The 15,055-nt window shown below is 41.5% G+C and overlaps 1 protein-coding gene across 1 annotated transcript in view; it reads left to right on the top strand.

Annotated features, from left to right (window-relative positions):
- FCRL5 (Fc receptor like 5) overlaps positions 1 to 15,055 on the top strand; it is a 49,648-nt gene that overhangs the window by 16,717 nt on the left and 17,876 nt on the right. The window contains exons 8-11 of the mRNA XM_060032223.1: positions 3,709 to 3,987; positions 7,313 to 7,591; positions 10,920 to 11,198; positions 14,516 to 14,794. Of these exons, the coding sequence (XP_059888206.1) occupies positions 3,709 to 3,987; positions 7,313 to 7,591; positions 10,920 to 11,198; positions 14,516 to 14,794 (1,116 nt within the window). The remainder of the gene's footprint in view (positions 1 to 3,708; positions 3,988 to 7,312; positions 7,592 to 10,919; positions 11,199 to 14,515; positions 14,795 to 15,055) is intronic.

Here is a 15,055-nt window from a genome sequence, read left to right as displayed (position 1 = left end):
CCTCTAATTCAACAAATGATGGCCAAGAGAGCAGGGTCACTTGGGACAACGTGACATGTAATGAACTACGTTTAAGAAAATACTTTTTCTAGGAACGATATGCACAGCAGGACCTCTGAGGTTTCCTAGAAAGAGCCAGTGTACATGAAAAAGACCTTGCTCGGGTTGTCTGATGTCAGCGTGGGTCAGAAAATCTGAATTCTAGCCCTGGATATGAAAATAGCTAGCTCATAATTTGGGCAAAACTTTTAAATTTTCTTTGTCTTGCTGTTTTCACCTTCTATTGAAAGTTAGATAAGACAGTAATTAGCGTCCCTTAGAGCCCCAGAATTCTGTGATTCAAGTTGGAATAGGAACCCAGAGGCCATGAATTCATGAAGCTCTGGAAGAAACAGAGTGAGGGAGAGGCTGAGCGACACTCGTCAAAGCCCGAGACAAGACAACCAGGGAAATCTGTGGGTGCCCCAGAGCTGAGCTTGTTTACCTGGCAAAGCAAGGGAAAGCATCAGTTTCACAGAGTCTCATCAACTCTCACAGCAGGGAGTTAGGTGGGGCACTTTTAGGGCTTTGGGAGCAGGAATTGGTCAGAGTGTGATTGTAACTGCAAGTGTGGTCTGGTCAGAATTTGTAAATTAGGCAAGTTTCTGTTACAGTCTGTGGTCTTAGGAACCCATGAGTCCACTTGGAGTTCTTATTACTATGGTCCTATCTTGGAACATATGGATCTGAAGGACCTCTTGCTCCTCGATAGCTGTTTCAGATCATAGAAATAAAACATGGCCAAAGGAAGACATTACCCCAATATAAATTGTTGAGTAAAGAGATTATTTTAAAAATGTAAATGATCTGGGGCCCAGACTCCAAAGCCTGAAACCAATCTACCTAGGAAAGCCCCAAGCCCTAAGACATCCTCTTTCTCATTATGATGTTGTATTTTCTTCTCAAATTTAGCAATATCTGAAACCCCTTTATTTCCCATTTAGTGTCTGTCTTCCTCAATACCAGAGTATAAGCTTCATGAGAATGGAACCTTATCAGTTTTGGTCTGCACCTCATCCCTGTGCCTACTTGGTGTCTGGCATAGAGTAGGTCCTCAGTCAGCATTTGTAACTCCATGAACAAAAAGTCTTTGAGAAGAGATGAGGAAAAAAAGAGCAGGGAGAAAACATTGATCTTTGCAACTGTTTATATCAACTGAACAGAAGTAAATGAGCCCTAAATTAGCAAACAAGTTGAGAAGCTTCACTGTGAGCCATGCAGACTTTCTGGCAGAATAATCTGGGTTGTTTTTTTTTCCCCAAGGGAATATACCCCAAAGAGAAGACACAGAAATTTCTTGGGAATGTGAGCTAATAAGATATACCCATTTTGAATCTATCAACAGCCCTGGGTCACTAAAACACTACCCGCCCCCCCCACACACACAGCTTTCTCAAGCAAATACAAAACTCAGAATATAATTTTATTCATTGAAGTAAAAGCCATAAAGAAAACAAGTCCAATATAAGAATCTTATATGTATAGCTGATTCACTTTGTTATAAAGCAGATACTAACACACCATTGTAAAGCAATTATACTCCAATAAAGATGTTAAGAAAAAAAGAGAGATGATAACAGAAAATAAAATATATATATATATATATATATATATATATATATATATATATATATATATATATATATATATATATAAAACAGAGCTCAGGAGAAAAACCAAACCTATGTTAAAAATAAAATCCAAATTTGAAGCACTAAGAAGAGAATGCATACTTCCAAAATCTGTTACTGGAATGGAGAATTGGTTTGAGAAAATAATACAGAATACAAAGTAGAAAGACACAGAAAAAGGCAAAAAGAAAGTAAAATATGGAAATCAGACAACGAAGCCCACAAGTGTGGATAATTAAGTGTCTAAAGAGAGAAACAAAACTCAAAGACATAATAAAAATGTTTCCTGAAGTGAAGAAAACTTGAATATGTAGATCAAAAGACATATCCTGATGAGGTTATTGATTTTCAAGGCTAAAAATATACGTGTGTGTGTGTGTGCATGCGCCCACGTGTGTGTGATCACAGTAAAAAAAAAAAGAAAAAATAGCAGTCATCTCAAAAAGAAAAAATATGCAGTTGGTCTTAGTCTTTACACAGAAGTCAATGCTAAAAGAGAGAGGAATTGTATTCAGACTTGAACTTTCAGAGGAGAAATGAGAACTGAGAATTTTATATCAAATCAAAAAAACATTTTCAAACGTGCAAGAATTCAGGGAACTTAGTACCCATTAAAGCTTCTTGAAAAATTACTTGATGACAAACTCTAGCCAGCCAAGGTATGAATCAATATAAAAGACTCCAAATGAGGAAACTATGATATGAAAAGTGAATACTGAATCTATTCAGATCAGTAGTTCTCAGCCTTGGCTGCATATTAGAATCACCTAAGAATTTTGAAAAAAGACTTTTTACTAAGCTCTCTCCAGACCAATCAAATTCAGAATCTCTCAGATGGGGTCTCAGAATCCATATTTTTTAACACATCCTCAGTTGAAAATATTGTACAGATATGGTTGAAAACCACTGATTCAGACAGAAAAACAAAGGCTAAGCAACATGAGAGTTATGGTTACAGAAGAGAAAGCAACTATTATAAATGCTGAAAACGTAAAAAATATATGTAACAAAGGAAAATCAGCCAGAGGGAGAAGAGGAAATTAAAAAAACCAATTTTCTCATGACTATTATTATTTCATAATGGAGAACAAAAATTGACTTGATAATTTATAAAAATTAATGACAGATTTCAAAGTTTTCATTTTGGAAATAATTTCTGGTTACTTTATAGAGAACAACTCATCATTAATGGATTATAGTTCACTAGCAGTCCATAAAAAATCAAATAATAAATTGTAAGGTCCCATAGGATAGAATAAGTCAATTCTTCAGATGGAACAACTGTAGAGTTTAAAACTAGGAAAAGAGAAATGATAAGAAAAATAAGCCTGTGCATTTATATGCCTATAATTGATCAGAGAGTGGGGAAAGGAAACTCTTACATACTATTAGTGCAAGTGTAAATTCATTGAAACTTTTTGAAGAAAAATTTAGCATTATATATCATTATTTGAAATGCCCATATCCCAATCCCAGAAATCCCACTTCGAAGAATTTATCCTAAGAAATGCATTGACAAAATACAATGATATATATACAGAATTGTGTAATGCAGCCTTATTCAAACTTAGAAAACAATAACAACCTAAAGTTCCATAATGAGGAATTGCTTCAGTGTATTACAGTAAATTCATACCATGGAATGCTTTGCTGTTGTTAAAAATAATCAAGCAATATTTACCCTAAATTATCAAATTTTAAATTTAGAGGAGTTGCATTTTATGCATGTAAATTATACCTCAATAAAGCTGATTTTTTAAGTGACTGAGATAGATCTTTAGGTAATAACACAGAATGATGCTCATGATATTTTGCTAAGGGGAAAAATCAGGTCATAGACCAGTATGTATACTGTGATCCCAGGCATGTATGTGGGTATTTTATGTATTTGTTTATGTGTTGATAAGAATAAGAGTTCTTACACATAGAAAAGATCTAGAAAATGTCACCAAATAATCATCAGAGGTAACTTCTGAAAAATAAAAATAGAGTCAATGGGAAAAGATCCTGGTATCAACTAACTCATTTTTGCTCTCAGTTCCAGTATCTCGCCCCATCCTCACCCTCAGGACTCCCGGGGCCCAGGCTGTGGTGGGGGACATGGTAGAGCTTCACTGTAAGGCATGGAGAGGCTCTCCCCCAATCCTGTACCAGTTTTATCATGAGGATGCCAGCCTGGGGAGCAGCTCAAGCCCCTCTGGAAGGGGAGCTTCCTTCAACCTCCTTCTGACGGCAGAGCATTCTGGGAACTATTTCTGTGAGGCCAACAATGGCCAGGGGTTCCAGCACAGTAACACAGTGTCACTCAGTGTCAGAGGTAAGTGGACCCAACTACAGCACAGCCAGGGACAGACCATCTCCCCCACCTTCACCTGTAGCCGAGATTGGAGGTACCCCAGGGCCATTTGCTGTGTGACATCATTGCTACACAGCCTCCAACTGAGAGTTCTGTATTCTACATTTTCAGGAACTCGCACCTTCCCTTTGCTTGCTTTGACTCTCTTGGTAGCAGCAGTGCAAGGCATTGTGACTAAAAGTTTCCTAACGTAGGAATAAAGGCTTTTAAAACACAAATTGCATCCTGGCCAACAATGATCAACAAGAAAGGAAATTATAAAGTTCAACATGTCTCACCTCAGAAGAGATTTAGTTGGGGTTTCCTTTGTCAGTCAATCAATAAAAAGGCCAACTCATCCTTTCACTGGCTCATGAATTTCTCTCTAGCTTCTCCTGCCCCTGTCCCAGAGCATCTCAGACCTCCAGCCAGAACTCCTGCTAAAAGACCTTTCAACATCATTCTCCTGACATCTTACCTCTCATTCAGCTATAGCACTCTCTCTCTTACCTGGCCTCTCATGGGCTGACCTCCTAGTCATGCCCACTTTCAGTGCAGGCTTGGCACCTCACTCATAGTCTTCCTCTCTACCCTACACTCTGTCATCATTCCATAACTCGTCCACATGGATGACCCACTCAACAAAATGGCTTGTCATTCTTTCCGCCACCCACTGCCCCGTACATACACTACTCCAATCACCTGATCACAACCTCCTATCCCTCTACTTGTTTCTTCAAATCCTCCAATCACTAGGGGCAGGACAGGAGTAAAGACGCAGATGTAGAGAGTGGACTTGAGGACACGGGGATTGGGAAGGGTAAGCTGGGATGAAGTGAGAGAGTGGCATGGACATATATACACTACCAAATGTAAAATAGATAGCTAGTGGGAAGCAGCCACATAGCACAGGGAGATCAGCTCGGTACTTTGTGACCACCTAGAGGGGTGGGATAGGGAGGGAGAGAGGGAGACGCAAGAGGAAGGAGATACGCAGATATATGTATATGCACAGCTGATTCACTTTGTTATAAAGCAGAAACTAACACACCATTGTAAAGCAATTATACTCCAATAAAGATGTTTTAAAAAAAATAAAAGAATACAGGAATTAAAATAAATAAAATCCTCCCATCATTATTTTTCTCAGACCTCAACAGAACCCCCAGTTCATTAACACCTTTACTTCCTCCCAGACAATCACACCCTCGACTCCCACCGCCATTTGAGTGTTTGTCTCGGTATCCATCCAGTAACTCATCCCTCCTCTTCCTAAGGTATAGAAGACTGCTTCCTATGAAAGGTGAACATCTCCGTCTCACCTCTAGAGTCCATCCTTCCTTGCATTCTCAGACTTTGAACAACTTTCTCTCCTGCTTTATAGGATCCTTCCCATTGACATTTAACGTGCTGTGTCTCTCCCATGTCTAAGAAAAAACCCTAACTTGGTCCCACTTATGTCTCCAGCCACTGCTCTATTATGGCTTCACTTCCAAAAAAGAGTCAGTTGCACAGATTGTCTCCATTTCCTCCTTACCTTCTTGGATTTAACACTTGGTTTCTTCTGACCTTTATATAAAAAATGATTCTCACAAAGGTCACAAATGACCCCCATGGTTTTAAATGCAATGGCCATTTTCCAATCCTCACCTTACTTGGTCTCTCAGAAATAGTATTTCTTTCTTCTTGAAACCCTCCCTTCCTTGGCTTCAATGACTTCACCTTCTCCTGGATCTCCTTTCTCTGCCACTCCTTCTCTGTTCCCTTTACTAGCTCCTCCTTTTATAGACAAACTTTAAAAGCATTGGTGTGTCCCAGAGCTTTGTCCTGCATGTACCCTCTTCTCTTATATATGTTCTTTCTCTGGATAATCCTGGGGGTGTCATCTATAAATGATTCTTAAGCTTTTATCTCCAAAAGAGACCTCCTACCTGAGCACCTGCCTATGCCATATCTCTTAAAGGCTCATGAACTTGAACATCTCTAAAACTGAACTCATGGAACTCCCCCCATATCTGGTCCTCCTCCAAGTGTCCCTAGCTCTGTGAAAGACACTTCCATTCACCCATCTATACAATGCAAAATCCCAGGAGTCTTCCTTGCCATTTCTCTCCCTTGGTCTCCATAGCCAGTTAATCATTAACTCCTATTGATTTTATTTCCAAAATATTCCTTGGATCTTTTCTTTCTATCTTTACTGCCACTATCATAGTCAAGTCTACCACCATTTCAATTACTGCAACGCCACCACTCCACCCCTAATAACCTCTCCATTCCATTTCTGTCCATTACAATCCATTTTGCACACTGAGATCAAAATTGTCTTTAGAAAAGACAGGTTTGATCATCTCATGCCCCTGTATAGAGACACTTACAGGTTTCCCATTGCTCTGTGAAGAAGGATCAAAATCCGTACCATGGCTTGTGAGGCTCTGCCTAGCTCTCCAGCCTCCTATTTCATGGCACTCTTCAAACCCTTCTCTTACTGCTGCTGTCACCTCGTTTCAACAGCTCAAAAGCGCCAACCTTCTTCCCAGCTCAGGGCCTTTGCGCGCACTGTTTGCCTGCCTGGGCAGTCTTCACTCCCTTCCTCACCTGGTTAATTCAGATGTCACTTTGTGAGGAAGCATTACCTGACTAACCCATACTAGATCAGGCCCCATTATTATACATTTCATAGCATCCTATTCTTTACTTTGTATCAATTATAAATGTTTTAATTATGTATTTGTATTTCTATTTAATTGCTCTCTATCATCTCATCTAGATTGCAGGCTTCATGAGGGCAGGAACTGTGTCTTTCTCACTATTGAATCCCCAGCATATTGTGTAGTTCCTGAGACTTTTAAACTGCTCAATTAATTTTTGATGAATGAATAAATATAAAAATGAGCCAATAACTTGATCAATATTTATTCTCTTCTGGGTCTTATTTTTGATGCGGCCAAGGCTCGGTTACATCTCTGGCTATGTAAGCAGCAGTCTCCCCTGTTTCTCATTTTCTATTGAACTGATTTCTCCTTTTCTCCAATTGTCTTCTGACTTCTCAGATACTTGGGTTTCAATTTAATCTCTGTTTTCAGATTCCCCAAACACTTTTGCGATTGTATATCGAAGTATTCCAGACTATATATAACACTACACAAATGATTTGTTTCTTCAGATATGAAGCAATTATAGCTGAGTTCTGAGTGATGTCACAAGGTCATTAAAAACAGAAAAACATTTTCCTGTTTGAAATGTCTTTTCTATGGAAGAACATATTTAAACAGCATGAACTGATGGTTAACTATCTTGCTTCCTTCAGTTCCAGTGTCTCAGCCTGTCCTCACCCTCAGGGCTCCCGGGACCCAGGCTGTGGTGGGGGACATGGTAGAGCTTCACTGTGAGGCATGGAGAGGCTCTCCCCCAATCCTGTACCAGTTTTATCATGAGGATGCCAGCCTGGGGAGCAGCTCAAGCCCCTCTGGAAGGGGAGCTTCCTTCAACCTCCTTCTGACGGCAGAGCATTCTGGGAACTATTTCTGTGAGGCCAACAATGGCCAGGGGTTCCAGCGCAGTAACACAGTGTCACTCAGTGTCAGAGGTAAGTGGACCCAACTACAGCACAGCCAGGGACAGACCATCTCCCTCACCTTCACCTGTAGTTGAGATTGGAGGTACCCCAGGGCCATTTGCTGTGTGACATCACTGCTACACAGCCTCCAACTGAGAGTTCTGTATTCTACATTTTCAGGAACTCGCACCTTCCCTTTGCTTGCTTTGCCTCTCTTGGTAGCAGCAGTGCAAGGCATTGTGACTAAAAGTTTCCTAACGTAGGAATAAAGGCTTTTAAAACACAAATTGCATCCTGGCCAACAATGATCAGTAAGAAAGGAAATTATAAAGTTCAACATGTCTCACCTCAGAAGAGATTTAGTTGGGGTTTCCTTTGTCAGTCAATCAATAAAAAGGCCAACTCATCCTTTCACTGGCTCATGAATTTCTCTCTAGCTTCTCCTGCCCCTGTCCCAGAGCATCTCAGACCTCCAGCCAGAACTCCTGCTAAAAGACCTTTCAACATCATTCTCCTGACATCTTACCTCTCATTCAGCTATAGCACTCTCTCTCCTACCTGGCCTCCCATGGGCTGACCTCCTAGTCATGCCCACTTTCAGTGCAGGCTTGGCACCTCACTCATAGTCTTCCTCTCTACCCTACACTCTGTCATCATTCCATAACTCGTCCACATGGATGACCCACTCAATAAAATGGCTTGTCATTCTTTCCGCCACCCACTGCCCCGTACATACACTACTCCAATCACCTGATCACAACCTCCTATCCCTCTACTTGTTTCTTCAAATCCTCCAATCACTAGGGGCAGGACAGGAGTAAAGACGCAGATGTAGAGAGTGGACTTGAGGACACGGGGATTGGGAAGGGTAAGCTGGGATGAAGTGAGAGAGTGGCATGGACATATATACACTACCAAATGTAAAATAGATAGCTAGTGGGAAGCAGCCACATAGCACAGGGAGATCAGCTCGGTACTTTGTGACCACCTAGAGGGGTGGGATAGGGAGGGAGAGAGGGAGACGCAAGAGGAAGGAGATATGCAGATATATGTATATGCACAGCTGATTCACTTTGTTATAAGGCAGAAACTAACACACCATTGCAAACCAATTATACTCCAATAAAAATGTTTTTAAAAAAATAAAAGAATACAGGAATTAAAATAAATAAAATCCTCCCATCATTATTTTTCTCAGACCTCAACAGAACCCCCAGTTCATTAACACCTTTACTTCCTCCCAGACAATCACACCCTCGACTCCCACCACCATTTGAGTGTTTGTCTCGGTATCCATCCAGTAACTCATCCCTCCTCTTCCTAAGGTATAGAAGACTGCTTCCTATGAAAGGTGAACATCTCCATCCCACCTCTAGAGTCCATCCTCCCTTGCATTCTCAGACACTTTGAACAACTTTCTCTCCTGCTTTATAGGATCCTTCCCATTGACATTTAACGTGCTGTGTCTCTCCCATGTCTAAGAAAAAAACCCTAACTTGGTCCCACTTATGTCTCCAGCCACTGCTCTATTATGGCTTCACTTCCAAAAAAGAGTCAGTTGCACAGATTGTCTCCATATCCTCCTTACCTTCTTGGATTTAACAGTTGGTTTCTTCTGACCTTTATATAAAAAATGACTCTCACAAAGGTCACAAATGACCCCCATGGCTTTAAATGCAATGGCCATTTTCCAATCCTCACCTTACTTGGTCTCTCAGAAATAGTATTTCTTTCTTCTTGAAACCCTCCCTTCCTTGGCTTCAATGACTTCACCTTCTCCTGGATCTCCTTTCTCTGCCACTCCTTCTCAGTTCCCATTACTAGCTCCTCCTTTTATGGACAAACTTTAAAAGCATTGGTGTGTCCCAGAGCTTTGTCCTGCATGTACCCTCTTCTCTTATATATGTTCTTTCTCTGGATAATCCTGGGGGTGTCATCTATAAATGATTCTTAAGCTTTTATCTCCAAAAGAAACCTCCTACCTGAGCACCTGCCTATGCCATATCTCTTAAAGGCTCATGAACTTGAACATCTCTAAAACTGAACTCATGGAACTCCCCCATATCTGGTCCTCCTACAAGTGTCCCTAGCTCTGTGAAAGACACTCCCATTCACCCATATATACAAGGCAAAATCCCAGGAGTCTTCCTTGCCATTTCTCTCCCTTGGTCTCCATAGCCAGTTAATCATTGACTCCTATTTATTTTATTTCCAAAATATTCCTTGGATCTTTTCTTTCTATCTTTACTGCCACTATCATAGTCAAGTCTACCACCATTTCAATTACTGCAACGCCACCACTCCACCCCTAATAACCTCTCCATTCCATTTCTGTCCCATTACAATCCATTTCGCACACTGAGATCAAAATTGTCTTTAAAAAAGACAGGTTTGATCATCTCATGCCCCTGTATAGAGACACTTACAGGTTTCCCATTGCTCTGTGAAGAAGGATCAAAATCCGTACCATGGCTTGTGAAGCTCTGCCTAGCTCTCCAGTCTCCTATTTCATGGCACTCTTCAAACCCTTCTCTTACTGCTGCTGTCACCTCGTTTCAACAGCTCAAAAGCTCCAACCTTCTTCCCAGCTCAGGGCCTTTGCGCACACTGTTTGCCTGCCTGGGCAGTCTTCACTCCCTTCCTCACCTGGTTAATTCAGATGTCACTTTGTGAGGAAGCATTACCTGACTAACCCATACTAGATCAGGCCCCATTATTATACATTTCATAGCATCCTATTCTTTACTTTGTATCAATTGTACATGTTTTAATTATGTATTTGTATTTCTATTTAATTGCTCTCTATCATCTCATCTAGATTGCAGGCTTCATGAGGGCAGGAACTGTGTCTTTCTCACTATTGAATCCCCAGCATATTGTGTAGTTCCTGAGACTTTTAAACTGCTCAATTAATTTTTGATGAATGAATAAATATAAAAATGAGCCAATAACTTGATCAATATTTATTCTCTTTTGGGTCTTATTTTTGATGCGGCCAAGACTCGGTTACATCTCTGGCTATGTAAGCAGCAGTCTCCCCTGTTTCTCATTTTCTATTGAACTGATTTCTCCTTTTCTCCAATTGTCTTCTGACTTCTCAGATACTTGGGTTTCAATTTAATCTCTGTTTTCAGATTCCCCAAACACTTTTGCAATTGTATATCGAAGTATTCCAGACTATATATAACACGACACAAATGATTTGTTTCTTCAAACATGAAGCAATTATAGCTGAGTTCTGAGTGATGTCACAAGGTCATTAAAAACAGAAAAACATTTTCCTGTTTGAAATGTCTTTTCTATGGAAGAACATATTTAAACAGCATGAACTGATGGTTAACTATCTTGCTTCCTTCAGTTCCAGTGTCTCAGCCTGTCCTCACCCTCAGGGCTCCCGGGACCCAGGCTGTGGTGGGGGACATGGTAGAGCTTCACTGTGAGGCCCAGAGAGGCTCTCCCCCAATCCTGTACCAGTTTTATCATGAGGATGCCAGCCTGGAGAGCAGCTCAAGCCCCTCTGGAAGGGGAGCTTCCTTCAACCTCCTTCTGACGGCAGAGCATTCTGGGAACTATTTCTGTGAGGCCAACAATGGCCAGGGGTTCCAGCGCAGTAACACAGTGTCACTCAGTGTCAGAGGTAAGTGGACCCAACTACAGCACAGCCAGGGACAGACCATCTCCCCCACCTTCACCTGTAGCCGAGATTGGAGGTACCCCAGGGCCATTTGCTGTGTGACATCATTGCTACACAGCCTCCAACTGAGAATTCTGTATTCTACATTTTCAGGAACTCGCACCTTCCCTTTGTTTGCTTTGACTCTCTTGGTAGCAGCAGTGCAAGGCATTGTGACTAAAAGTTTCCTAACGTAGGAATAAAGGCTTTTAAAACACAAATTGCATCCTGGCCAACAATGATCAGTAAGAAAGGAAATTATAAAGTTCAACATGTCTCACCTCAGAAGAGATTTAGTTGGGGTTTCCTTTGTCAGTCAATCAATAAAAAGGCCAACTCATCCTTTCACTGGCTCATGAATTTCTCTCTAGCTTCTCCTGCCCCTGTCCCAGAGCATCTCAGACCTCCAGCCAGAACTCCTGCTAAAAGACCTTTCAACATCATTCTCCTGACATCTTACCTCTCATTCAGCTATAGCACTCTCTCTCCTACCTGGCCTCCCATGGGCTGACCTCCTAGTCATGCCCACTTTCAGTGCAGGCTTGGCACCTCACTCATAGTCTTCCTCTCTATCCTACACTCTGTCATCATTCCATAACTCATCCACATGGATGACCCACTCAATAAAATGGCTTGTCATTCTTTCCGCCACCCACTGCCCCGTACATACACTACTCCAATCACCTGATCACAACCTCCTATCCCTCTACTTGTTTCTTCAAATCCTCCAATCACTAGGGGCAGGACAGGAGTAAAGACGCAGATGTAGAGAGTGGACTTGAGGACACGGGGATTGGGAAGTGTAAGCTGGGATGAAGTGAGAGAGTGGCATGGACATATATACACTACCAAATGTAAAATAGATAGCTAGTGGGAAGCAGCCACATAGCACAGGGAGATCAGCTCGGTACTTTGTGACCACCTAGAGGGGTGGGATAGGGAGGGAGAGAGGGAGACGCAAGAGGAAGGAGATACGCAGATATATGTATATGCACAGCTGATTCACTTTGTTATAAAGCAGAAACTAACACACCATTGTAAAGCAATTATACTCCAATAAAGATGTTTTAAAAAAATAAAAGAATACAGGAATTAAAATAAATAAAATCCTCCCATCATTATTTTTCTCAGACCTCAACAGAACCCCCAGTTCATTAACACCTTTACTTCCTCCCAGACAATCACACCCTCGACTCCCACCGCCATTTGAGTGTTTGTCTCGGTATCCATCCAGTAACTCATCCCTCCTCTTCCTAAGGTATAGAAAACTGCTTCCTATGAAAGGTGAACATCTCCGTCTCACCTCTAGAGTCCATCCTTCCTTGCATTCTCAGACTTTGAACAACTTTCTCTCCTGCTTTATAGGATCCTTCCCATTGACATTTAACGTGCTGTGTCTCTCCCATGTCTAAGAAAAAACCCTAACTTGGTCCCACTTATGTCTCCAGCCACTGCTCTATTATGGCTTCACTTCCAAAAAAGAGTCAGTTGCACAGATTGTCTCCATTTCCTCCTTACCTTCTTGGATTTAACACTTGGTTTCTTCTGACCTTTATATAAAAAATGATTCTCACAAAGGTCACAAATGACCCCCATGGCTTTAAATGCAATGGCCATTTTCCAATCCTCACCTTACTTGGTCTCTCAGAAATAGTATTTCTTTCTTCTTGAAACCCTCCCTTCCTTGGCTTCAATGACTTCACCTTCTCCTGGATCTCCTTTCTCTGCCACTCCTTCTCTGTTCCCTTTACTAGCTCCTCCTTTTATAGACAAACTTTAAAAGCATTGGTGTGTCCCAGAGCTTTGTCCTGCATGTACCCTCTTCTCTTATATATGTTCTTTCTCTGGATAATCCTGGGGGTGTCATCTATAAATGATTCTTAAGCTTTTATCTCCAAAAGAGACCTCCTACCTGAGCACCTGCCTATGCCATATCTCTTAAAGGCTCGTGAACTTGAACATCTCTAAAACTGAACTCATGGAACTCCCCCCATATCTGGTCCTCCTCCAAGTGTCCCTAGCTCTGTGAAAGACACTTCCATTCACCCATATATACAAGGCAAAATCCCAGGAGTCTTCCTTGTCATTTCTCTCCCTTGGTCTCCATAGCCAGTTAATCATTGACTCCTATTGATTTTATTTCCAAAATATTCCTTGGATCTTTTCTTTCTATCTTTACTGCCACTATCATAGTCAAGTCTACCACCATTTCAATTACTGCAACGCCACCACTCCACCCCTAATAACCTCTCCATTCCATTTCTGTCCCATTACAATCCATTTTGCACACTGAGATCAAAATTGTCTTTAGAAAAGACAGGTTTGATCATCTCATGCCCCTGTATAGAGACACTTACAGGTTTCCCATTGCTCTGTGAAGAAGGATCAAAATCCGTACCATGGCTTGTGAAGCTCTGCCTAGCTCTCCAGCCTCCTATTTCATGGCACTCTTCAAACCCTTCTCTTACTGCTGCTGTCACCTCGTTTCAACAGCTCAAAAGCTCCAACCTTCTTCCCAGCTCAGGGCCTTTGCGCACACTGTTTGCCTGCCTGAGCAGTCTTCACTCCCTTCCTCACCTGGTTAATTCAGATGTCACTTTGTGAGGAAGCATTACCTGACTAACCCATACTAGATCAGGCCCCATTATTATACATTTCATAGCATCCTATTCTTTACTTTGTATCAATTGTAAATGTTTTAATTATGTATTTGTATTTCTATTTAATTGCTCTCTATCATCTCATCTAGATTGCAGGCTTCATGAGGGCAGGAACTGTGTCTTTCTCACTATTGAATCCCCAGCATATTGTGTAGTTCCTGAGACTTTTAAACTGCTCAATTAATTTTTGATGAATGAATAAATATAAAAATGAGCCAATAACTTGATCAATATTTATTCTCTTTTGGGTCTTATTTTTGATGCAGCCAAGGCTCGGTTACATCTCTGGCTATGTAAGCAGCAGTCTCCCCTGTTTCTCATTTTCTATTGAACTGATTTCTCCTTTTCTCCAATTGTCTTCTGACTTCTCAGATACTTGGGTTTCAATTTAATCTCTGTTTTCAGATTCCCCAAACACTTTTGCAATTGTATATCGAAGTATTCCAGACTATATATAACACTACACAAATGATTTGTTTCTTCAGATATGAAGCAATTATAGCTGAGTTCTGAGTGATGTCACAAGGTCATTAAAAACATTTTCCTGTTTGAAATGTCTTTTCTATAGAAGAACGTATTTAAACAGCATGAACTGATGGTTAACTATCTTTTTTCCTTCAGTTCCAGTGTCTCAGCCTGTCCTCACCCTCAGGGCTTCCAGGGCCCAGACTGTGGTGGGGGACATGATAGAGCTTCACTGTGAGGCCCAGAGAGGCTCTCCCCCGATCCTGTACCAGTTTTATCACAAGGATGTCGCCGTGGGAAACAGCTCAGCTCCCTTGGGAGGGGGAGCATCCTTCAGCCTCTCTCTGACCACGAACCATTCTGGAAACTACTCCTGTAAGGCCGACAATGGCCTGGGGGTCCAGCAGAGTGAGGTGATGCTACTCAGTGTCATAGGTGAGTTGGTCCTGCCCACAGACAGCACAACCAGGGACTGACTGCTTTCTCTCCCCGGCAGCAGAAATGGAGCTCCAGCACTCCTGTTTGCTGGTGTGACCACCCAGCATATTTCCTGCACATAGAATTTCCAGTTGAAAGTCTGGGATCCTTCCTGTGTCTGCGCTTTCAGGAACCTGGACCTTCCCAGCAGCACAGTTCAAGAAGTCTTCTTGAATGTGATCAAAACTCCTCACTAAAAATGCAAAGAAGGTTTTTAGA

This window comes from Delphinus delphis, chromosome 1, assembly GCF_949987515.2.
Source record: "Delphinus delphis chromosome 1, mDelDel1.2, whole genome shotgun sequence".
Taxonomy (NCBI): domain Eukaryota; kingdom Metazoa; phylum Chordata; class Mammalia; order Artiodactyla; family Delphinidae; genus Delphinus; species Delphinus delphis.
The sequence above is the reverse complement of the archived record's forward strand: the minus strand, read 5'-3'. Positions and strand labels throughout refer to the sequence as shown.